The following is a 26,619-nucleotide window of genomic DNA, read 5'->3' as shown; positions in this document are numbered from 1 at the left end:
GTGGTCGGCTACAACAGCTCCTTTATAGGATCCAGTTAGCTCAAGACATCATCAGGAGGAACCATATCCGGTTTCAGCCCCTACTCCTCCACCATTTTGATGTGGCGGGGCCCCCCACTTTCGGAGGTGTCTTCAGCTCTGGTGTTGGGTGCATGTCTTCTTCTTTCTTCTGTTCCCTGGCCTCTTTGATGTATCATCAACGAGTGTCAGCCGGTGACTGACTGACTTGTCAAATTTTTCCCTTTAAATACCTGCCGCTAGGCTCCAGCAAGTTGTCACATGACACTGTCTCACCTTAACCGACTAGTGAAGGCGCGTAGTTTTAGCCTGCGCTTACAGTTATTTAGATCAGTACACTGGGGGAATTTTTTCATGGCGCTACACTAGTGGTGTTACCAAGTAACTTGCAAGACTAAACAATCCTCGCTATTGAGAGAGAGGAGAGATGGTGGAAAATATAGGCAAGACACTAAGAGTTGATGAAGCATTGAACAGACTGCCGGCATCAGTTGTTAGTTGTCGGAGCACTGCATCCTTCAAAACTTCCATGCTTCCTGAGATTCGCCAACACTACACCTGATTTTCTCCCCTCCATACACACGCTTAAGTATGGAACAAACTGCCGGCATCAGTTGTTAGTTGTCGGAGCACTGCATCCTTCAAAACTTCCATGCTTCCTGAGACTCGCCAACACTACACCTGATTTTCTCCCCTCCATACACACGCTTAAGTATGGAACAAACTGCCGGCATCAGTTGTTAGTTGTCGGAGCACTGCATCCTTCAAAACTTCCATGCTTCCTGAGATTCACCAACACTACACCTGATTTTCTGCCCTCCATACAAACGCAAGCATGTATCTGACTCATACACTATTCGCTTTCCAGACATTTGTACATTACTGAATATTCTTTATATGCACTTTTTGACAAGTTGTGGTGCACCTGAGCACTGTATACAATAATTTTATTATTAAGTTAACCCTTTCGTTACCAACTTGGCTGAAACCGGCTTTGGTTCTGCAGTACAAATGTCTTGTTTTCATAAATTTTGAATTAAAATCTTCCACCAAATTTTAGTCACAATTTATGTTCCTAATACTAGCTGAATGATAACAAAGTTATTTTACTAAATTCTTTGTTACATCTAAAATAATTGAAAGAAACACAGAGTACTCAAAATAAATACGCTAACGAAAGAGTTAAAGTATGAAAGGAGAAAATAAAAAAAAATAAAGATAAAATCACAACAATATACAGAATTTTATTCCGAGATCTTGTGACCTTGTTGCCAATGTAAGTAAATAATACTGTAATTCCGATGCTATTTAACTCCAGGATAGGTCAGCTTGCACATACAATTCTCCACCAACAACGACCATTCTTCTTTTATACGTCAGTCATAAATTTCGGGTTACATTATCCAACGATTTTCTTCCCTTCTGAAGACAGCAATAATGCCATTCTTGCTGCTGCTGCTTCTTGTCTGTCAGGTGTCTTAGTTTATTGGGTTGCTGTCAACGTGTGTCAGCTGTGGCAGAAGCTGTTGTACAGAATTCCGGTAGTCTGTGTCATCTTCTGTGAGAGCGTTCCCTTCCAGATTGAGTTCTTTCAGAGCCGCACAGGACTGGAGTGGTCGAAGATCATCAACTTTCAACAGGCCTGTGGTTTAAATGGGTTAAAGAAAAACAACCTGTGATCAAATTGTAAATTCATTCATTCATTTTATATCCGATTTTCCATGCTAGCATGGGTCAGAGGAATACATCATATTGAGGTGTTGTGTGGCCAAATGCTTTTCCTTTTACAAACCCTTGTCTGTTTTTTCAAGTAAAAGAGTTTTTGTAACATTTATCTTTGGAAGCACAGAGCTACTAAACAATTTATTAAATGGAAAATATCAACAAAGGTCACTATCTGTTGCTCAGCAATTTGTCAGAGCCTACAGAATGAAACTACTCACCTAGGCATGCACACACACACACATGCCCTCATCACTATCATTATTTTAAAGACCATTTCTCCATGAGACTGATGGAATTAATTTGAGGCAGATTTTCTCTGGTTACTTAAAAAGCATCCAGTCCACACTGTAAAGTGGTTGGCATTTGAAAGTGCATCCAGCTGTAAAAACCATGCCAAAATTAACCTCACCTGTGCTGGTGCCATGTAAAAAGCATTCAGTCCACTCTGCAGAGTGGCTGGTGTTGGGAAGGGCATCCAGCCATAAAAACCATACCAAAACAGACACAGAAGTATGGTGCAGGTTCCTTTCAAATTGCCCAACCCATGCCAGCAGGAAAGGTGGACGTTAAATGATGATATGCCCTTCCTGCCATCAGGACTTACCTGTTTCCAAGCAAACTGGTTTCACAGATTATTGGAAACGAATAAGGCTTTGTGTATGATCATGCAATGTGATGACAAGGAGGCAAACACACAGGTGCAGGCATGGCTGTGTGGTAGGAGGCCTGCTGCTCTACTGCGCTTTGGGCAAGTAGCTTCGATTATAGCACTGGATTGATTAACGCCTTGTAAGTGGATTTGGTAAATGGAAACTGAAAGAAGCTTATGTGTGTTATCTCTTTGACCTGACTTAGTGTGATAGTTGTAAACAGGTGGCATTGTAGTGCAAGCAATGTTGTTTGTTTTCCTATCTTCTGTGAAGTCATGTCTGGTCATGGGGAAATATTATCTTATATGCAAAATCAATGGAAATTGTAGTTGTGATACCAGTGCCGGTGGCATGTAAGAGAACCATCCGAACGTGGCCGTTGCCAGCACCGCCCCAACTGGCCTAAAGCAGCATCCGATCGTGGCCTTTGCCAGCCTCGTCTGGCACCTGTGCTAGTGGCACGTAAAATGCACCCACTACACTCACAGAGTGGTTGGCGATAGGAAGGAATTCCAGCTGTAGAAACACTACCAGATCAGATTGGAGTCTGGTGCAGCTTCCTGGCTTCCCAGACCCCGGTCGAACCGTCCAACCCATGCTAGCACAGAAAACGGACGTTAAACGATGATGATGATGGAAACAGGTGAAGGTTTGTAACAGGAAAGGCATCTGACCATAGAAGATCCACCTTTATGAATTCCGTCTGACTTATGCAAGTGTGGAAAAGTGGACATCAGAATGATGATGATGATGAAGATGAAAGGAGAGAATGAAAACAAAAATATGCAGATACATAAGTCAAGGATACAGTTATGGCGTAACGAGAGGTGCGTGAGATTAGGGAGAAGTCCAAGGCCCTCAATGCTGTTGATCTTGTTGTGGTCCAGATCTAGAGATTCCACACTCTGCAGATAGGCAAATGTGTGCAGACGTGAAATATTGTTAGAAGACAGGTCCAACACTTGCACTGATACCAGATGCTCCAGATGGTACACTGTAGAAAGGTCAAGACCCTTGAGTACAAGTTTGGCTTGACTACCATCCATGGATTTGATCTGATTTTCTATCGTCACTTTACTTTCTGAAATACAAAAGATAATAATAAAGTTACTCTAAAAGAAATGGAGAATCTTTCAAAATACAAAGACCGGGAAATAGAGGTAACTCGAATGTGGAGTCTAAAAGCAGAAACAACTATCATAAGAGGTGCATTATTATGATAAAAAAAAACCAAAAACATTCAGACAAATACAAAACAAAACACCAAGACTAACAAGTATATAAAACATACAGAAAATAGCACTACTAGGTACCGCAGACATCCTATGTAAAACACTTTCAATACAGTAAAAATAAGAGCATCACAACAAACCATAGTACACAGAACTGTGTAGTGCAGTGAAAGCATATGATAAAAATAGGACTATTGAATAATAATAATAATAATTTATTGGCTAAACTGGCAAAATGACCATTCCGAAATATAACAATATCTGTTTCAACACACGACTTCACATAAAAAATCTTGCACAACAAATATATAAACGTAATAATTTCAAATTTTGATACAAAACCAGAAAGTTCAGGCAAGGAGGTAAGTCGATTGCATTGACCCCCCAGCGTTCAGCTGGTACTTATTTTACCTCAAAAGGACGAAGAGGCAAAGTTGATCTCAGTGGCATTTAAACTCAGAACGTAATGTACATGCAAAGAACTGGGAACAAACATCACTGGACAAATGAGGCTTTTGTTTACAAAGATCATGCAACATGTTGACAAGCCTGGACATGTTTTTGCTGCAGATTGCAAGCAAGCAAGAGTGTTTGCTCAGAAGGTCATTATTTACAACCAGTGAACATATATTAAAATGAGGGGGTGCGGGGGAAACATACACAAACACACACACATCCATATATATATGTGGAGGCACAATGGCCCAGTGGTTAGGGTAGTGCACTCGCGGTCGTAGGATTGCGGTTTCGATTCCCAGACCGGGCGTTGTGAGTGTTTATTGACCGAAAACACCTAAAGCCCCACGTGGCTCCAGCAGGGGGTGGTGGCGATCCCTGCTGTACTCAGAAGTGGAGGCGCAATGGCCCAGTGGTTAGGGTAGCGGACTCGCGACCATAGGATCGTGGTTTCGATTCCCAGACCGGGTGTTGTGAGTGTTTATTGAGCAAAAACACCTAAAGCTCCATGAGGCTCCGGCAGGGGATGGTGGTGATCCCTGCTGTACTCTTTCGCCACAACTTTCTCTCACTCTTTCTTCTGTTGGTCTGCTCGCTTAGCCAGCGGGGTGGCGTCATTTGAAGGCTAAAAAAATAATTTAAAGCGCATTGTGACCAGCGATGTGTAGCAACATCTGATAGCCTGGTCAGTCATGTAATGTGATATATATATATATAAATATAAAGTTAATCCAAACATGAAAACACAACAATGTGAGGACGTGGAACAAATATAGTATTATTGGATGCTCAGGAAGGAAGGGAAGAAGGTGGGTTTAAGGTTTCGAGCGGAGCTCTTCGTCGGAAACATAGGAGACGGAAAGATTGAGAGAAGGGAAGACAGAGGAATAAAAAATCGCCAACGGTACACACGTGGTCACATTTTGAATGACTGGAAGGAAATGGATGAAGAAAAGTTCTTTCAAAGATGGGCCTCAAAGAGGTGATGACAAGTGATAAACCTTTGGCAAAATGGTGTGCTTGAGAAGACTGATGCCAGTGTCACGTAACTGGTACTTATGCTGGTCGCACAGAAAAAGCAGCCATTACACATTTGGAGTGGTTGGTGTCAGGAAGGGCATCTGGCTGTAGAAACCATGTTAAATCAGACTGGAACTTGGTGCAGCTCTCCAGCCTAGCAGTTCCAGTCAAACCATCTAACCCATGCCAGCATGGAAAGTAGATGCTAAATGATGATGATGGACATCATCAAAATCTGCTGCTGCTGATTATATAGATATATCACGTGACCGACCAGACCATCAGATGTTGTTACATATCGCTGGTCACAATGCATTCGCATTGTTTTAGCCTTCGAATGACGCCATCCCGCTGGCTAAGCGAGCAGGCCAACAGAAGAAAGAGTGGTGAAAGAGTACAGCAGGGATCACCACCCCCTGCTGGAGCCTCGTGGAGCTTTTAGGTGTTTTCGCTCAATAAACACTCACAACGCCCGGTCTGGGAATCGAAACCGCGATCCTACGACCACGAGTCCGCTGCCCTAACCACTGGGCCATTGCGCCTCCACACACATATATATATATATATGTATGTATGTATTTCTTAAGAAAGAGTGGTGAAAGAGTACAGCAGGGATCACCACCCCCTGCTGGAGCCTCGTGGAGCTTTTAGGTGTTTTCGCTCAATAAACACTCACAACGCCCGGTCTGGGAATCGAAACCGCGATCCTACGACCACGAGTCCGCTGCCCTAACCACTGGGCCATTGCGCCTCCACACACATATATATATATATATGTATGTATGTATTTCTTAAGAAAGAGTGGTGAAAGAGTACAGCAGGGATCACCACCCCCTGCTGGAGCCTCGTGGAGCTTTAGGTGTTTTCGCTCAATAAACACTCACAACGCCCGGTCTGGGAATCGAAACCGCGATCCTACGACCACGAGTCCGCTGCCCTAACCACTGGGCCATTGCGCCTCCACACACATATATATATATATATGTATGTATGTATTTCTTAAGAAAGAGTGGTGAAAGAGTACAGCAGGGATCACCACCCCCTGCTGGAGCCTCGTGGAGCTTTTAGGTGTTTTCGCTCAATAAACACTCACAACGCCCGGTCTGGGAATCGAAACCGCGATCCTACGACCACGAGTCCGCTGCCCTAACCACTGGGCCATTGCGCCTCCACACACACATATATATATATATATATGTATGTATGTATTTCTTAAGAAAGAGTGGTGAAAGAGTACAGCAGGGATCACCACCCCCTGCTGGAGCCTCGTGGAGCTTTTAGGTGTTTTCGCTCAATAAACACTCACAACGCCCGGTCTGGGAATCGAAACCGCGATCCTACGACCACGAGTCCGCTGCCCTAACCACTGGGCCATTGCGCCTCCACACACATATATATATATATATGTATGTATGTATTTCTTAAGAAAGAGTGGTGAAAGAGTACAGCAGGGATCACCACCCCCTGCTGGAGCCTCGTGGAGCTTTTAGGTGTTTTCGCTCAATAAACACTCACAACGCCCGGTCTGGGAATCGAAACCGCGATCCTACGACCACGAGTCCGCTGCCCTAACCACTGGGCCATTGCGCCTCCACACACATATATATATATATATATGTATGTATGTATTTCTTAAACCCACAGCTATACCAATGCCAGCTTGCCTAAAAAAACAAAAACAAAAAACTGAACAACACAAAGAAAAAAACAACAAAAATTGAAAGACAAAATTAAAAGAAATTGAAGGAGGGATGGGCCACACTCCTACCCCACAGGTGTGACCCTCAATTTACTAAGATTGGGATAAACTTACTGTAGTCCTTGTAGTAATTGTCTCGTTTGGGGTCAATCTGGCTCAGTGTGTTTAGATAGTTATTTATGTCTGCACTATAGCGCTGTGAATTCAATGCTTGCATCAACTGCACAACAGTCAACATGGCCCCTGGAAGGTAAATAAAGAGAACAGGTTTAGAAAGTTTTTCTTTTCAATTTTTAAAATTTTTATTTCATACATTGACTGGCTTCTGTGTCGGTGGCACGTAAAAAGCACCAACCGATCGTGGCCGCTGCCAGCCAGCCTCCCCTGGCACCTGTACCGGTGGTACGTAAAAAGCACCCACTACACTCACGGAGTGGTTGGCGTTAGGAAGGGCATCCAGCTGTAGAAACACTGACAGATCAGACTGGAGTCTGGTGCAGCCTTCTGGCTTCCCAGACCCCAGTTGAACTGTCCAACCCATGCCAGCATGGAAAGCGGACGTTAAACGATGATGATGATGATATTGACTAGCTTCTGTGCTGGTGGCACATAAAAAGCACCAACCGATCGTGGCAGCTGCCAGCCTCCCCTGGCACCTGTACCGGTGGTACGTAAAAAGCACCCACTACACTCACGGAGTGGTTGGCGTTAGGAAGGGCATCCAGCTGTAGAAACACTGACAGATCAGACTGGAGTCTGGTGCAGCCTTCTGGCTTCCCAGACCCCAGTTGAACTGTCCAACCCATGCCAGCATGGAAAGCGGACGTTAAACGATGATGATGATGATATTGACTAGCTTCTGTGCTGGTGGCACATAAAAAGCACCAACCGATCGTGGCAGCTGCCAGCCTCCCCTGGCACCTGTACCGGTGGTACGTAAAAAGCACCCACTACACTCACGGAGTGGTTGGCGTTAGGAAGGGCATCCAGCTGTAGAAACACTGACAGATCAGACTGGAGTCTGGTGCAGCCTTCTGGCTTCCCAGACCCCAGTTGAACTGTCCAACCCATGCCAGCATGGAAAGTGGACGTTAAACGATGATGATGATGATATTGACTAGCTTCTGTGCTGGTGGCACATAAAAAGCACCAACCGATCGTGGCAGCTGCCAGCCTCCCCTGGCACCTGTACCGGTGGTACGTAAAAAGCACCCACTACACTCACGGAGTGGTTGGCGTTAGGAAGGGCATCCAGCTGTAGAAACACTGACAGATCAGACTGGAGTCTGGTGCAGCCTTCTGGCTTCCCAGACCCTGGTCGAACCGTCCAACCCATGCCAGCATGGAAAGCGGACGTTAAACGATGATGATGATGATATTGACTAGCTTCTGTGCTGGTGGCACATAAAAAGCACCAACCGATCGTGGCCGTTTGCCAGCCCCCCCTGGCACCTGTACCGGTGGTACGTAAAAAGCATCCACTACACTCACGGAGTGGTTGGCGTTAGGAAGGGCATCCAGCTGTAGAAACACTGCCAGATAAGACTGGAGTCTGGTGGAGCCTTCTGGCTTCCCAGACCCTGGTCGAACCGTCCAACCCATGCCAGCATGGAAAGCGGACGTTAAACGATGATGATGACATATCTATAACCATCCTATCTTTTATCCAGTCATAACATATCTAGGACTACAGTGTTTCATGTGTCCATCCTTTTTGTTGTTGTTTAACCCCAAGTCAGTTCTGATCTAACAGAATATGGTCAAAGGTGTTCCAGCTGTGACCATCATGTCATTCAGGCATGAGGACTACATTATTTAACATCTCTTTTCTTGTTGTTTAACCCCAGATTGTTCCTAATCTAGCAGACCTATGATCATAGATGTTCCAGTGATGACCACCCTACATTTTATTCAGATGCTATGTATCTAGGACTACATTATTTAACATCTCTTTTCTTGTTGTTTAACCCCAGATTGTTCCTAATCTAGCAGACCTATGATCATAGATGTTCCAGTGATGACCACCCTACATTTTATTCAGATGCTATGTATCTAGGACTACATTATTTAACATCTCTTTTCTTGTTGTTTAACCCCAGATTGTTCCTAATCTAGCAGACCTATGATCATAGATGTTCCAGTGATGACCACCCTACATTTTATTCAGATGCTATGTATCTAGGACTACATTATTTAACATCTCTTTTCTTGTTGTTTAACCCCAGATTGTTCCTAATCTAGCAGACCTATGATCATAGATGTTCCAGTGATGACCACCCTACATTTTATTCAGATGCTATGTATCTAGGACTACATTATTTAACATCTCTTTTCTTGTTGTTTAACCCCAGATTGTTCCTAATCTAGCAGACCTATGATCATAGATGTTCCAGTGATGACCACCCTACATTTTATTCAGATGCTATGTATCTAGGACTACATTATTTAACATCTCTTTTCTTGTTGTTTAACCCCAGATTGTTCCTAATCTAGCAGACCTATGATCATAGATGTTCCAGTGATGACCACCCTACATTTTATTCAGATGCTATGTATCTAGGACTACATTATTTAACATCTCTTTTCTTGTTGTTTAACCCCAGATTGTTCCTAATCTAGCAGACCTATGATCATAGATGTTCCAGTGATGACCACCCTACATTTTATTCAGATGCTATGTATCTAGGACTACATTATTTAACATATCCGCTCTTGTAATTGTTGCTTAGCCCTAAGTTAGCAGTAACAATAACATGAACAACAACACTAACAACAACATGTGAGTAACACCACTAACATTTGTTCTCAGTCTCCAGTTGCAGAAGTTCCTGAATGGCTTCCAACTCTTTTGCTAAAATGGCAGTCTTGGCAGCACTAAGTTCTGAGCTGAAAAATACAGCAAGGTACACAGAGACAGATGGAGAGATAGATAGATAATGAAATAGATAAATAAACAGATAGGTAAACAAACAGTCGGATAGAAAGATAGATAGGCAGACAGATAGATAGATAGATAGATAGGCAGACAGATATATATAATAAATGGCAAAACAAATTTTATGTATCAGTGTGTCATACTTTATATATATATATATATATATATAATAATGTGTATGTGTGTGTGTCCCTCTACTGCTGGTGCTTTGTCTATATACCTGTAACTTGGCAGTTCAGCAAAAAAGATTAACAGAATAAGTGGTAAACTTGAAAATAATAAGTACTGGGGCCAGGTCAGTGCTCCAGCATGGCAGCAGTCGAACAAATGAAACAAGTAAAGGATAAAAACTAAAACTAACTTGAAAATTGTGTCTGGTGTCAGGTTATTAGAACGATAGCAGATACGGTCCGTTGATTCTTTCAGCGAAAGGGTACAGCTTGCTAGGGTCGTCGATTCAGCGTAAAGTTTAACCGTGATGTCCAGGGAAGTTTCCGACAAGAACTCTTTAGGTAGAGGAAGAATTTACTGAGAGTCAAGGAAAGAATGTTAGATGTATTGGCGAACCTTCGGTATATGTACTGGTGGAAGTACCAGATACATTTCAAAAAAGTGGGTTTTTTTATATATGGGGGGTTAGGGTTTGTGTTAGAGTTAGGGTTAGGAGAAAAGGGTTTCTGTTATCTTCAGAAATGTAAACAAAGTCACATGTGTACATATACCGAAGCATCGCCGATGTATTTGAAGTCCATGACACCTGAATGGAACCAGTAGATGAAAGCAAATTTTATAAGCAATTTTATAAGAACAAATGGCACACTGTCTTACGTTCAAACTGGCCAGACTTAGCCCCTCACACCTGTGACAGGTGGTGAAGCATGTTGGGCCTTATGGAGGTGATGACAAGTCACCGAGATCTTTGGTGATACGCTGCTCTTGAGAAGACTCGTCAAGCTAAGTGAAATTATAATCGTGGCCAAGGATCATCATCATTGTGGTGAGCTGACAGAATCATTAGTATCAGACAAAATGCTTAGTAGCATTTCTTCTGACTCTGCTGAGGATGACTGCCTTTCAGCTTTTCGAGATTGATAAAATAAACACCAGTTAAGTACTGGGGTTGATATAATCGACTAACCCTCTTACAAAATTGCTGGCCTTGTGCTAAAATTTGCAACAATTATTATTATTAGTATAATTAATAGTAGAAGTTCAGCAAAAGGATATCCATACTGGGGAATAGTAGTCGTTGTGGAATGGGTTGTGCCACTTTGAAGAGGAAGCAGTAACAGGGGTGTCATTGATGGACACTTCCACCTTCTCACAACTTTCCAGCTGGAACAGAGAGAAAACGAAAGTGAAAGTGAAAATAGTGAAAATAATGAAACAAAACAAAACAAGAACACAAATAGTTGAAAGGTTTATGAATGCATGTGTGTGTGTGTGTGTGTGAGTGTATGTGAGTGAGTGAGTGTATGTGAGTGAGTGAGAGTGTGTGTGTGAGTGAGTGTGTGTATGTGAGTGTGTGTGTGTGTATGTGAGTGAGTGAGTGAGTGCGTGTGTGTATGTGAGTGAGTGAGTGTGTGTATATGTGAGTGAGTGTGTATGTGTGTGTGTGTATGTGAGTGAGTGAGTGAGTGAGTGAGTGAGTGAGTGAGTGAGTGAGTGTGTGTGTATGTGTGTGTGAATGGTCATGAGTAAGACACCAAACTGCATCTCATGCAGGTTCAGGAGTTTAAGGAACATGCAGTGACCCATGAATCATAGCTACTTCTTGGTTTTGCTGTGGCCCAAAGTACATTTCAAGAGTTCCAGTTATAGATTAGACAGCAAAAAAAGGGTTCTGTTATTAAGGCATACAGGACTTGGATGAGAGCTGGTCCTTAGATATGTATCACGTAGGCCAACTAGTGGGTGTAGACATGCCCAAATGTCATGTGAACCAGCCCTTGTTTTAACCATTTAGCATTTAAACTGGTCATATCTGGCCCAAATATTCAACCCGTTTCATGTTCAGACCAGCCAAATCTGGCCCCTCATATCTACTCTACAATGTCATTCATCATCATCATCGTTTAGCGTCCGCTTTCCATGCTAGCATGGGTTGGACGGTTCAACTGGGGTCTGAGAAGCCAGGAGGATGCACCAGGCCCAGTCAAATCTGGCAGGGTTTCTACAGCTGGATGCCCTTCCTAAATGCCAACCACTCCGTGAGTGTAGTGGGTGATTTTTACGTGCCACCCGCACAGGTGCCAGGCGAGGCTGGCAACGGCCACAATCAGATGGTGCTTTTTACGTGCCACCGGCACGGGGGCCAGGTGAGGCTGGCAATGGCCACGATCGGTTGGTGCTTTTTATGTGCCACCAGCACAGGTGCCAGGCGAGGCTGGCAATGGCCACGATCGGTTGGTGCTTTTTACGTGCCACTGGTACGGAAGCCAGTTGGGGCGGCGCTAAAAATAAATAATCATGATATAAAAATTCGAACCCGCGATTCCCTCGACCGCGAGTCCGCTGCTCTAACCAATAGGCCATGTGCCTCCACATATGTCTTTGGATTATGTTAAACTGTCTCAAACCATGCCAGGAACAAGAGAATTTAATGATGATGACGATATATCATCATCATCCTTATTTAATGCCTGTTGTCCATGCTGGCATGAGTCGGACGGTTTGATGAAAGCTGGCAAGCTGCAGAGTAGCATCAGGTTCCAGTCTGATCTGGCTCGGTTTCTATATGTGTGTGACGAAAGAACTTACGGGATGGATTGGTTTGGTGACACTGATGGTGAGGGTCTTCGTGGCTCGGGAGGCAATGACCTGGAGGAAGTCAGGTTCAACCCTTCCTACAAGTAGAGAGATAAATTAATAGTGATAGATGGATTAGACTGAAAAACTGACTGACAGACATACATATAGAGATAGATGTGATAAGACTCTCTCTTCCTGATGTGTGTGTGTGTGTGTGTATATATATATATATATATATATATATATATATATAACGGGAAGGTTTACGAAAATAAACAAAAGACGAAGGCAGGTGGAGTACAAACAAACAATTGTATTAGTATGGCGCTCAGGAATAGAAATAGAATAAGTCTTTTACATTTCAAGCCTACGCTCTTCAACAGAAAGATACACAGAAAAGAAACACGGAGAGAAACAAGGAGAGAAAAAAATTCTTTATATATATATATATATATATATATATATATATATAGAATTTCATACATAATATATATAAAAAATTAGAAAAAAACCCACCTTTTATCAATTCAAAAGGAACAATTAAATTACACCATCTAGAAAATTACATATAATAGAAATATTAAAATTAAAATAACAATAAAATACCAATGATTAAGTAGATTGCAAAAAAAAAAATATAATAAAAATGTATAATTATACACGTCTTTATTATTTTTTTGCAAATTACTTAATTATTGGTATTTTATTGTTATTTTAATTTTAATATTTCTATTATATGTAATTTTCTAGATGGTGTAATTTAATAGTTCATTTTGAATTGATAAAAGGTGTTTTTTTTTCTAATTTTATATATATAGGCGCAGGAGTGGCTGTGTGGTAAGTAGCTTGCTAACCAACCACATGGTTCCAGGTTCAGTCCCACTGCGTGGCATCTTGGGCAAGTGTCTTCTGCCATAGCCCCGGGCCGATCAATGCCTTGTGAGTGGATTTGGTAGACGGAAACTGAAAGAAGCCTGTCGTATATATGTATATATATATATATGTATGTGTGTGTTTGTGTGTCTGTGTTTGTCCCCCTAGCATTGCTTGACAATCGATAGAATAAGTACTGGGCTTATACAAAGAATAAGTCCTGGGGTCGATTTGCTCGACTAAAGGTGGTGCTCCAGCATGGCCGCAGTCAAATGACTGAAACAAGTAAAAGAGAGAGTAAAAAGAGTATATATATATACATACACACATCTTTGAATCATGGCAATGGGTATTGAAATGGCTTTAGTATTAAAAAAGAAAAGAATGCGTAAAGAAAGTGTTTAAGAATGTTCTTAAGCTGGTTCAAAGTAAGGAATGGTAAGTGAGAGAGTGGGAAATGCTTTAGGATGGTATGTTTCTGGTATCTTACCTCTTCCCAGTAACCATCTGTGGTAAAACCAGGCACTTTGGTCATCAGGGTCAGTGAACATGGCATTCTGGACAATTTCAAATTCTGGAACACATAAAAAGGAGATTTAGTTTATAAGTAACTAATTATGCATGTGCGTGCATATCCGAATAGTGGCCGATGCCAGCGCCGCCTTGAGTGGCTTCCGTGCCGGTGGCATGTAAAATGCACCAACCGATCGTGACCATTGCCAGCCTCGCCTGGCACTTGTGCAGGTGGCACGTAAAAAGCACCCACTACACTCACGGAGTGGTTGGCATTAGGAAGGGCATCCAGCTGTAGAAACACTGCCAGATCAGACTGGGCCTGATGAAGCCTTCTGGCTTCCCAGATCCCCGGTCGAACCGTCCAACCCATGCTTTAAGATACAAATTCCATTTTAAAGTAATCTAAATTAAAAGCTCCCATCAAAATTTCATCTTAATTTATGTTCCAAACACCAGCTTAATTAACCCTTTCGTTACTGTATTTATTTTGAGATGGTCTGTGTTTCTTTCAATTATTTTAAATATAACAAAGAATTTAGTAAAATAACTTAGTTATCATTAAGCTAGTGTTAGGAACATAAATTGTGACTAAGGTTTGGTGGAATATTTTAATTTAGAGTTTATGAAAACAAGACATTTTACCACAGAGCCAGAGCCAGTTTTGGCTGGGTTAGTAACAAAAGGGTTAACAACGACAAGGCTATTTTTCTAAATTCTTCATTAGTTTTCAAAATTAATTGAAATAAATACTGTTATATTTCAACAAAAATTTAGTAAAAAAAAAAATTCATTACAGTGACAAGAGATCTTTTAGGTTTGACTGGCATTTTAAAAAAATAATTTCCATGAAAATAAACACTTTTAAACTTCGTATACTGGTAGAATGTGTTTATAAAACATCTTTTTCTCTTGGCTTTATTGAGAAAATTCTATAGTTTGTAAGATATTTGTTGGTTTTTTATCTTCAATTTCTGCAATTTCAACTAATCAATGATGTCTCTTGAGGTAAAAAGATTCTGTGCCATATGAATATGTCCCTCGTTTTAAGAAACAGATTGGGTTTATTTACATTTGTGAAGAAAATAAGATACCCTTCCCCCCACCCCTAATCCTAACCCTAAAACATTGAAATGCAATAGATCGATACTAGGGTCATAATTATGGGTGACAATTTCATATGACACTGCTAGAAAAAACTGCCGGTCAAACCGTAAAGATCCACTTAAACAGTGAGGGAGGTAGAGTTATGTACCTTGATTACAGGCATATTACAAGGGTTGTGATAAGATCTGAATACTTTAATAAGAAGTGAAGCAACAGTGCAGCTTTTCAACCCTTTAGTAGTCAGATTACTCTGTGAAATGTAATGTCTATTTAGTTACATTGTTTTAAATTATGCATGATCTCATAGCTTTGAGATTTCGATGTTGTGACTTTATTTTTAGAATGACATTGTAGGGTAGGTGTGAGAGGCTGGATCTGGCTAGTTTGAACATAAAACAGGTAGAAAACTTGGGCTGGATTAAATACTAAAGGGTTTAACCCTTCCACCACTGCTGTGCTACCAAAAATATTATAATACAGAACTATACATGCGCAGGAGTGGCTGTGTGGTAAGTAGCTTGTTTACCAACCACATGGTTCCGGGTTCAGTCCCACTGCGTGGCATCTTGGGCAAGTGTCTTCTGCTATAGCCCCGGGCCGACCAATGCCTTGTGAGTGGATTTGGTAGACGGAAACTGAAAGAAGCCTGTCGTATATATGTATATATATATATATATTTCTATGTGTTTGTGTGTCTGTGTTTGTCCACCAAGCATTGCTTGACAACCGATGCTGGTGTGTTTACGTCCCCGTCACTTAGTGGTTCGGCAAAAGAGACCAATAGAACGAGTACTGGGCTTACAAAGAATAAGTCCTGGGGTCGATTTGCTCGACTAAAAGGTGGTGCTCCAGCATGGCCGCAGTCAAATGACTGAAACAAGTAAAAGAGTATAAAGATTTTCTTCTGTGGTTTGACTTGAATGAGATTTGGACTCAAAATGTAAAGAGCTGGAACAAATACCACAAGGTATTATACCCAATACACTAAAGATTTTGCCAATCCACTACCCCATGTAATTTGACCCTTTAAATCTGAAATTGCTCTCTAGAAGGATGAAGGGCAAAGTTGACACCAGCAGGATTAGAACTAAGAATGTAAAGAGTTGGAACAAATGACTACAAAACATTTTATACAATTTTATTGTGTCAGGGGAGAGTCATTCTCTTTTAGTGCCTTATTACTTAACACACTCACTGGTTCGATTTCCAGTCATTTACTTATTGAAAAGGTTGCAAGACATAATGAAAATTTCAGAAAAATATAAATAAGGCACTGACAACAAATCTGTACTATTGTTTAACTCAGCACTGAATCTGTCTAAAATGTAATGGAAAATAGGCTGAAAGGCAAAGTCGACCTCGGCAGAATTTGAACACAGAACGTAGCGGCAGATGAAATACCTATTTCTTTACTACCCACAGAGCGGACAAACAAGGACAGACAAATGGATTAAGTCAATTATATCGACCCCAGTGCGTAACTGGTACTTAATTTATCGACCCCGAAAGGATGAAAGACAAAGTCGAACTCGGCAGAATTTGAACTCAGAACTTAACAGCAGATGAAATACCTATTTCTTTACTACCCACAAGGGGCTAAACACAGAGAGGACAAACAAGGACAGACAAACGGATTAAGTCGATTACATCGATTCAAGTGCATAACTGGTACTTATTTAATTGACCCCGAAAGGATGAAAGGCAAAGTCGACCTCGGCGGAATTTGAACTCAGAACGTAACGGCAGACGAAATACCGCTAAGCATTTTGCGCGGCGTGCTAACGTTTCTACCAGCTTATTGCCTCAATTAAATATTTAATATTACCTTCAAGAATGGCCTCTTCTTTGGTGCCAGCTGGCTGACTAGGGTCTGGGAGGAGAAGAGGCAGGAGTTTGCTCCGGTAGTGCCAAGAAGAATAGTTGGAAAAATTGTTGCAGATTTTAGTAGTAGTGAAATCAAACTCATCTTGCAAGGTTACACTGTTGGAATTCTTCACAACGAAACGTCGATAATCCCAGCAGTGAACTGAAAGTACAACAACAGATGCAAGCAAATAAATATTCATGTAGAAAAAAACAGGTGTGTGTGTGTGTGCATGTGAATTGGGAGCGAATAGACCACAGGTTTTTAGCCTATATTCAGCTCTGAAACTGCTCACTGACAAAGTTCTCTCTAGAAGAAAAAGTTCACTTTGAAACCATGTGGTTTTGGGTTTAGTCCCACTGTACTTTGAGCAAGTGGCTTCTTCTATAGCCATGAGGCAAGTAATGTCTTGGGAGTGAATTTAGTAGACAAATATGTATGTATCTATCGTTTTTGTCAGCTCGCTGCTGGCACAGTAAAATACCTATTTCTTTACTACCCACAAGGGGCTAAACACAGAGTGGACAAACAAGGACAGACAAATGGATTAAGTCGATTATATCGACCCCAGTGTGTAAATGGTACTTAATTTATCGACCCCGAAAGGATGAAAGGCGAAGTCAACCCCAGCAGAATTTGAACTCAGAACATAGTGGCAGACAAAATACCGATAGGCATTTCGCCCGGCGTGCTAACGTTTCTGCCAGCTAGCCGCTGGCACAGTAAAATACCACACAGTAAAATACCTTCCTTGGGTTAGGAATGTTGCTTGGATGAGGTACCTTCTTTGGGTAGGGTACCTTCTTTGAGTAGGATACCTTCCTCAAAGCCAAGACTATACCTCTGCACCTCCTTCAAAACTCATACTAAATATCTGAAACCTGATAAACCAGATCTTAATAACTTTACTTACAGTTTCTCTCGTCGTACTCCAAGAATTTGTTACACAAAGCAAGTTCCCTCGTCCAGTTTGGGTGTGGAATGTTCTGTTGGACAAAGATGCGATGATCCCAGGAACCATAAGATTTTGGATTAACTCTAAGACAGGACTCGATGAAGGATAGTTCTTCCTCAAACAAACGCTGGAGATCCTTGGTAGATCTGAAAATGAACAAGAGATAATCGTTTACACCATACGTTATCTGACATAAACTATTTGTTGGTATGGTTGTGTAGCCCTAGGTCAGTCCTAAATCCAGTGGGCCTATGGTCAAAAGCTAGTGAGTGGATTTGGTAGACAAAATGAAAGAAGCCTGTTGTGTGTGTGTGTGTATGTATTACACACATATATATCTGTGTGTGTGTGTGTGCCTTTGTGTCTGTCCTCCACCACTGCTTGACAACAATTTTTGGGCATTTATATCCCTGTAACTTAGCAGTTCGGCAAAAATGACCAATAGAAAAAGTATTAGGATTAAAAAGATAAGTTCTGTGGTTAATACTTTTGACTAAAAGATTCTCCAAAACAAGTCAGAGATTTGTTTGCAGATCTTCCCATTCGGGGTCAGTTACTTAATGGAAGCACTCCGTCGGTTACGACGATGAGAGTTCCGGTTGATCCGATCAACGGAACAGCCTGCTCGTGAAATTAACGTGCAAGTGGCTGAGCACTCCACAGACACGTGTACCTTTAACGTAGTTCTCGGGGGTATTCAGCGTGACACAGAGAGTGACAAGGCCGGCCCCTTTGAAATACAGGTACAACAGAAACAGGAAGTAAGAGTGAGAGAAAGTTGTGGTGAAAGAGTACAGCAGGGATCACCACCATCCCCTGCCGGAGCCTCGTGGAGCTTTAGGTGTTTTCGCTCAATAAACACTCACAACGCCCGGTCTAGGAATCGAAACCGCGAGTCCGCTGCCCTAACCACTGGGCCATTGCGCCTCCACAGTTACTTAATAGCTAGTATATAGACAAATAAAGAAGGCTTCTGAAACAGCTGTCATATTTAGATAAATCAATAAACATACCGTGTCTCCTTGAAAGCTACGAGGATTTCTTTGCGGAAGTTCCAGAGAGTGTAGAAATCTGGGTTGACTAGGAGAACTTCAGCACAGAGACTCAATCCCTTTTCATCAAAGACGGAATTGTTTCGCTGGAAAATGGAGAAATAAATAAATAAATAAATAGGTGCAAGTCTACTATTGATGTTACATACTTAACCCTTTAGCACTCAGATTACACTGTGAAAAGTAATGCTTTTCCATTCATATTCATCATCATCAGCGTTTAACCGTTTTCCATGCTAGCATGGGTTGGACGGTTCGACCAGGGATCTGGGAAGCCAGAAGGCTGCACCAGGCTCCAATCTGATCTGGCAGTGTTTCTACAGCTAAATGCCCTTCCTAACGCCAACCACTCCTTGAGTGTAGTGGGTGCTTTTTACGTATCACCGGCATAGGTGCCAGGCGAGGCTGGCAACGGCCACGATCGGATTGGTGCTTTTTACATGCCACCGGCACGGAAGCCAGTCAAGGCGGCACTGGCATCAGCCACGTTTGAATGGTGCTTTTTACGTGCCACCTGCACGGAAGGCAGTCTAGGCGGCGCTGGCATATTGTTTTAAATTAACCTTTAGCACAGTTTGGGAACATCAGGTCACTGTATAAATTTTATCTCCTGTTGTAACAGGACAGTGGTAGGGGAAACAAATCTAGAGGAAATGCAGAGTGCTAAAGGTTAACCACGTATTATCACATAGCTTTGAAATTTAACAAAATCCTCAAATTTAGCTCAGATCCTACTGTAAATGCTCATACAATCAGAACTATACATAGTTAGAACTTGAAATTTACAGGACTGACTAGGTACAAGGACTACTTCAATTAGTAACATCCAACAGGAAGAAGCGGAATAAATCCTCCAACCATATCAAGTAAGTGACAAAAAATGCAGTGCTTGAATTTGAACAGTGCATAGCAGCCAATCCTGACAGCAAGGTTTTCTGGAAATATGTGCATTCAAAGCAGAGACCTCACTCTCCAGTGGGCCCTCTTCGCAACCCTCACACGAACCAGATCACTGACGACCCCAAGGAATGCGCAGAACTCATTGCCGAGTGCTATGCAAACATATTCACTGTCGAAAGTCAAAATGTACCATCTTCACCATCACTAACAGCAAACTCCATAACAACTATGGAATTTACACCTGCAATGCTGCGACGTCACCTTCAAAATAAGCGCAACTATGCCTCCCCTGGTCTTGATGGAGTTACATACCTGCTTCTCAAACGTGGCAGGCACTTCCTTTTACACCAGCTTTCTATTTTCTTCCAGTACTGTCTCAACAATGGTGCTACTCCGGAGCAGTGGAAAACTGCCAGTGTCATTCCTCTGTTCAAAAAGGGTGACCGCACATCACCTGTCAACTATCACCCAGTCAGTCTCACTAGCTGTATTGCAAAACTGATGGAATCGTGTGTCAGAGAAACACTCTGGAACTTCTGGAGCTCTCACAGTCTCATCCGACCCTCACAATATGGATTTGTCCCTAACTCCAGCTGCAGTGACCAGCTTGTCGAGTTCCTTGAGGACATTACTCAGATCACTGACAGTGGCTCATGGGTGGATGTTGTCTACCTTGACTTTGCTAAGGCTTTCAACTCTGTGCCACACAAAAGGCTTATGGTGAAACTCTCTGCAATGGGTGTGGGGGATGACCTTTTTAACTGGTTAAAATCCTTCATCCTCAGCCGAAAGGAGGTAGTCACAGTTCTAGGACAGCACTCTACACCATCGGGTGTACCACAGGGATCTGTCCTTGGGCCCCTCCTGTTTGTGGCATACATTAATGACATAGATGCCAATTTAAAGAATGCCACAGTATTGAAATATGCAGACGACATCAAGCTGTACCTTGAAATCAAGAGGACTGATCCAGATGTCTACAACTCTTTCCTGCAATCAGACCTAGACGCAATGCAGCAATGGATCACAGACTGGCAACTGAAACTGGCTGTGGACAAGTGTACCACCATGCATTTTGGGAGAAAAAACCCTGCGTCCACATACTCCCTCCACAACACTGATATCAAGAAATCCTCTTGCGAGCATGACCTAGGCATCACTGTCAGCAGTGATTTGCGTTGGACAAAGCATATCTCTAAAATTGTCAAGAAGGCCGAGGGTGTCTTGGCATCACTCAGCAAGACTTTTGTTAGCCGCTCTCCAGCCATCTATTTAAAACTGTATACAGCTATGGTACGACCACACTTGGAATTCGCATCATCAGTTTGGAATCCCTATCTTGCTCAGAACATTGACCTCCTGGAATCTGTCCAGAGACGTGCAACCAAACGCATACCCTCCATCAGACACCTACCATATTCTGAGCGCCTTGTTTCCCTGGGCATGGATTCACTGAAGCTCCGGCGTCTAGCGACGGACTTGGTAAACACCCACAAGGTTATCAACCACCTCACCAACAACAACACTGAACACCTTTTTGATCTCCATGTGTCTAACACACGTGGACATGCCTACAAAGTCAGAAAACAGCACAGCTCCCATGACTTTCGGAAACATTTTTTCACGCTCAGGGTTGCTGAAGCGTGGAATAAACTGCCTGCATCAGTTGTTGACTGCCATGACACTGCATCCTTTAAGGCCCTCATGCTTCCCGAAATCCGTCGAAACTACACCTGATTATATATACACTTTAGATGAGTTGTAGTGCACCTGAGCACTGTACACAATTATTATTATTATTATTATTATTATCCTCATCATCGTCGTTTAACGTCCGTTTTCCATGCTAGCATGGGTTGGACGGTTCAACTGGGGTCTGGGAAGCCAGAAGGCTGCACCAGGCTCCAGTCTGATCTGGCAGTGTTTCTACAGCTGGATGCCCTTCCTAACGCCAACCACTCCGTGAGTGTAGTGGTTGTTTTTTATGTGCCAGGCGAGGCTGGCAACCAGCCACGATCAGATTGGTGCTTTTTACATGCCACCGGCACGGAAGCCAGTCAAGGCGGCACTGGCATCAGCCACATTCGGATGGTGCTCTTTATGTGCCACCGGCACAGAGGCCAGTCTAGGTGGCGCTGGCATATTGTTTTAAATTAACCTTTAGCACACGGTGGGAGCATCAGGTCACTGTATAAGTTTTATCCCCTGTTGTAACAGGACAGTGGTAGGGGAAACAAATCTAGAGGAAATGCAGAGTGCTAAAGGTTAACCACGTATTATCACATAGCTTTGAAATTTAACAAAATCCTAAAATTTAGCTCAGCCCCTACTGTAAATGCTCATACAATCAGAACTATAGATAGTCAGAACCTGAAATTTACAGGACCGACTAGGTACAAGGACTACTTCAATTAGGAACATCATCATCGTTTAACGTCCGTTTTCCATGCTAGCATGGGTTGGACGGTTCAACTGGGGTCTGGGAAGCCAGAAGGCTGCACCAGGCCCAGTCTGATCTGGCAGTGTTTCTACAGCTGGATGCCCTTCCTAACGCCAACCACTCTGAGAGTGTAGTGGGTGCTTTTTATGTGCCAGATGAGGCTGGCAAACGGCCATGATCAGATGGTTGATTTCTACGTGCCACCAGCACAGAGGCCAGTCGGGGCGGCGCTGGCAATGGCCACTTTCGGATGATTCTCTTATGTGCCACCAGCACTGGTATCTCAGCTACAATTTCCATTGATGTTGATCGATTTCGATTTTCACTTGCCTCAACAGGTCTTCACAAGTAGGGTTTCTGTCACAAGAAGGAAAAGTATGCATAAGTGGGCTGGCTACGTCCCAGGTAGAGGCCACGGGTTATGGTCTCACTTGTCCTGCTGGGTCTTCCCACGCACAGCATACTTCCAAAGGTCTCGGTCTCTGGTCATTTCCTTGGTGAGACCTAAAGTACGAAGGTCGTTCTTCACCACCTCGTCCCAGGTTTTCCTGGGTCTACCTCTTTCCGAACAATTCCAGGCAATTTGAAAGACACCAGCCCCCAACTTGGCTCATAATCTACATACCTTATCAAATATCTTCTCCAATGCAGCACTGTATAACTGTAGCTTCTTCTCTCTCTCCTTCCTTTTCACTTCAGCCTGTTCAGCTGTTGTTCTTACCTTCACACGACCATGCTGGGAAAGGAAAACATTTCTGTTAACAAGTTATATGATGTCCTGACCAGCTCACTGTACACCCACACACAACATGTCTCAACTGTCACACTACATCACCATATGATGGCTTGACTATTGTCACACTACATCTCAACCACACATTGTCGCTATCAAGCAACACTGTCACCACCACCACCACCACTACCACCACCACCGCTGCTACACTACAGAACAGCCACATAGCATGTCCTCACTACCACCTCAAAATAACCCTTTTTTGTTATAGGTACAAGGCCTGAAATTTTGGGGGAGGGGATAAGTTGACTGCATTGCCCTTAGTGCATAACAGGTACTTATTTCATCGACTCCAAAAAGACAAAAGTAAAGTTGACCGTGATAGAATTTGGTAGAATTAAGGCGGCGAGCTGACAGAAACGTTAGCATACCGGGTGAAATGCTAGGTGGTATTTTGTCTGCTGTTATGTTCTGAGTTCAAATTCTGCCAAGGTCGACTTTGCCTTTCATCCTTTCGGGGTCGATTAAATAAGCACCAGTTACACACTGGGGTCGATATAATCGACTTAATCCGTCTGTCTGTCCTTGTTTGTCCTCTCTGTGTTTAGCCCCTTGTGGGTAGTAAAGAAATAGGTATTTCGTCTGCCACTACGTTCTGAGTTCAAATTCCGCCGAGGTCGACTTTGCCTTTCATCCTTTCGGGGTCGATTAAATAAGCACCAGTTACACACTGGGGTCGATATAATCGACTTAATCCGTCTGTCTGTCCTTGTTTGTCCTCTCTGTGTTTAGCCCCTGGTGGGTAGTAAAGAAATAGGTACTTATTTCATCGACTGTAAAAGGATGAAAGGCAAAGTTGACCTCAGCGGAATTCTAACACACACACACACATCTTTTAGTAATTAGACTAGGGCCATGCTGGGGCACTGCCTTGAAGAACCCTAATCCTAAAACAGATTGAAATGCAATAGATCAATACTAGGGTCATAATTATGGGTGACAATTTCATATGACACCGCTAGAAAAAACTGCTGTTCAAACCGAAAAGATTCTCAGTTTCTTTTTTTCTTGTTTGTTTTATTTTTTTTAATAATAAATATTTTCCAGCAATATACCAACAGCACTCTACACCTGCAGCCCTAATACTAGTTTTTGCATCGATATGTGGCTGAGGATTACTGAGCCCTAAATTACCTACAGTATTCCAGATTCAGCACCCTTAATACTCAAAACCATTCTACCTATTTATCGACCACTTTGCTGATGCATTCTCACTAGGGGTTCACAATAACACACCCTAATTACAGAAAATGGTATAATTATATCAAGCTAGCCGAAAATGTGACAATAAACGAAGATTATGCAGAAATTCAACGTGGATTAAATCTGCCATGAGCTCTAAAACTCATAAAGCCGAAGCTTAATTCGGTTTCCATGGCGTGTTAAGTGACTGAGTTACAAAACTCCCTCAGAACGGGATTCATTTATAGCTGAGTAGATTGGAACCAGGTGAAATAGAGTGTTTTGCTCAAGAACACAACGCACTGCCCGCTCCGAGGATCGAAGCCACGATCATCCGATCACGAAAATGCAACACCCTAAATCAGTGCTTTTCAAACTTTTTGCTGGAGCGGAACCCCAAGGAAACATTCCACTGGCTCGAGGAACTCCTGTGCAATAATTTAATAGTCTTATGCACACATATCTGCACAGGAGAAGTAAAAATTACTGCCGATTTTAGCAGTTTTGTAACTTCTTGCGGAACCCCTGCACTGTACTGGCGGAACCCTGGTTGAAAACCACTGCCCTAAATACTAGGCCGTGCATTTACATCCACCTTACATAACTCACCCTAATTACAGAAAAGGGTGCAATTAAATTCAATTATGTGTTTCTTCCTCACTTTTTTAAAAATAATAAATCTTTCCTTGTTATATACCAGTAGTCTTCTGTTCTAGACTATGTGTTTCCAGTTACGGGAAGATGTGAAATAGAGATCTATGTGATAACTAAACGAATTCTCTCTAACCCACAATAATTATAGAAAGAGAAGCAAATATACTTCTAGTGGTTCTGTTTATTAGTATTTTTATAATAAAACTTGTTCTACTATATATGCTATGCCAGTACATCCCTCTGGACTGTTGTACCCAGCTACTTGAACGGGTGAAATGCTAAAATATGTGATAATAAATGAAGTCTTTATACCAGTGGGTCAGGGTACTTATAATTTACATTTTTTGTGTCATTACTGCTTTTTACAAAGAAAATATTTTAAGAAATTGGTAAAAGAAAACCCAACAAAAATCCAGTCCGATTATCATACTGGTTTCAAATTTTGGCATAAGACCAATAATTTCGGGGAGGAAGCAAGTCGATTTTATCGATCTCTGTGCTTGCTCAACTGGTAGTTATTTTATCGACCTGGAAAGGATGAAAGGCAAAGTCAGCCTCGCCACAATTTGAACTCAGAACGTAAACACGGACGAAATGCCGCTAAGCATCTCGACCGGTGTGCTAACGATTCTACCATATTACATTAATTAGTACAGTCGGAATATTTAATGTAAAATATATTTGGTGAATACTAGTTATTGTATCGATATTTGGCTGGAAATTGTTGAGCCCTAAAGTACCCCCACTCTTCCAGATTCAGCACCCTAAGAATGCCGAATCATACTTAAAATCATTCTAGATATTTATCGACCACTTTGCTGATGCATTCTCTATACACATTTACCATATCACACTCTAATTAAAGAAAATAGTATAATTAAACTTAGATTTTTTGTACCTACAGTATCCGAAACCCACCCTAGACTCTATACTAAATGAAGGCGTGGAATACAGAACTATGTGACAATAAACGAAGTCCTCGCTAATGAACTCGCCACACAGAATCCACCCTAATTATAGAAAGAAGCGTAATTAAAGTTAATTAACTAGATGGCAGCCCCCCCCCCTATTTTGAAAATATATGTTGCCCTACTACCAACAGAATCCCCAACCCATTCTAGATCGTAACTCAAGCTATTTGAAGGTAAAAAAAATGCAGAAAGATGTGACAATAAAGCCTGAACTGTAATTTACCTTAACACACCCTAATTACAGAAAGAAGAGAAATTAAACTCAATTATTTGTCTGTTGTTCCTTGCTGTGTATATCAGCAATATCCTAAATTTATTCTAGATTGCATATGAAGGTAACTGAAGTTGTAAAATACAGAAAATATGTGACAATAAACAAAGCTATACATTTTATACAGCAACTCACCATAACGAAGCCTTTTCCTCTGCTCTGGCAAAAAAAAAACAGCTGCTGTTGTAATCTATTCGTCCCACACAGAAGAGTTCTTTACATTACGTATATTTAGCATTTAATATATATATTTATATATTTGTATAACAGATACATTAAATCCCATTTGCAAAGTCTCGCTGTGAAATAATAATAAATAAAGGGTCCCCTCTTCAGAATCTAACCAGCATCTAAAGATCAAACACCGATCGGACACCGATCGAACCTGCTTTTAATTCTAGTTCCGTGTTCAAATCCTGCCGAGATTAGCTTAGCCTTTCATCTTTTCGGGGGCGATAAAATAAAGTACTAATCAAGTATTAGAATTGATATTAATATTCCTATAAAACATCCTACATGAGAATGAAATTATGATAGAAGACCAAAACAGTTTCGTCT

At 42.0% G+C, this 26,619-nt stretch overlaps 1 protein-coding gene across 1 annotated transcript; it reads right to left on the bottom strand.

Annotated features, from left to right (window-relative positions):
* Positions 1–1,237: 1,237 nt before the first annotated feature.
* LOC115226203 (geranylgeranyl transferase type-2 subunit alpha) lies at positions 1,238–26,619 on the bottom strand. The gene is made up of 13 exons (XM_029797218.2): positions 26,197–26,619; positions 22,816–22,926; positions 18,812–18,936; positions 17,757–17,944; positions 16,805–17,005; positions 13,850–13,933; positions 12,496–12,581; positions 10,963–11,070; positions 10,097–10,260; positions 9,598–9,686; positions 6,915–7,043; positions 3,202–3,474; positions 1,238–1,660 (listed from the first exon to the last, which is right to left on the bottom strand). Exons 1-13 carry the CDS (start codon positions 26,197–26,199, stop codon positions 1,497–1,499), a joined length of 1,725 nt encoding a protein of 574 aa, XP_029653078.1. The 5' UTR covers positions 26,200–26,619; the 3' UTR covers positions 1,238–1,496.

The sequence above is a fragment of the Octopus sinensis genome, linkage group LG29 (assembly GCF_006345805.1).
Source record: "Octopus sinensis linkage group LG29, ASM634580v1, whole genome shotgun sequence".
Classification (NCBI taxonomy): Eukaryota; Metazoa; Mollusca; class Cephalopoda; order Octopoda; family Octopodidae; genus Octopus; species Octopus sinensis.
This window is presented reverse-complemented; position numbering and strand designations above follow the sequence as displayed.

Excerpts from the sequence above, each read along its gene's own strand:
- LOC115226203 (XM_029797218.2), bottom strand. Across the intron at positions 9,687-10,096 it reads ACACCAGACACAATTTTCAA|CTCAGAACTTAGTGCTGCCA; the intron begins GTTAGTTTTAGT and ends TGTATTTTTCAG. Across the intron at positions 1,661-3,201 it reads CCTCTCGTTACGCCATAACT|GCCTGTTGAAAGTTGATGAT; the intron begins GTATCCTTGACT and ends TTTAAACCACAG.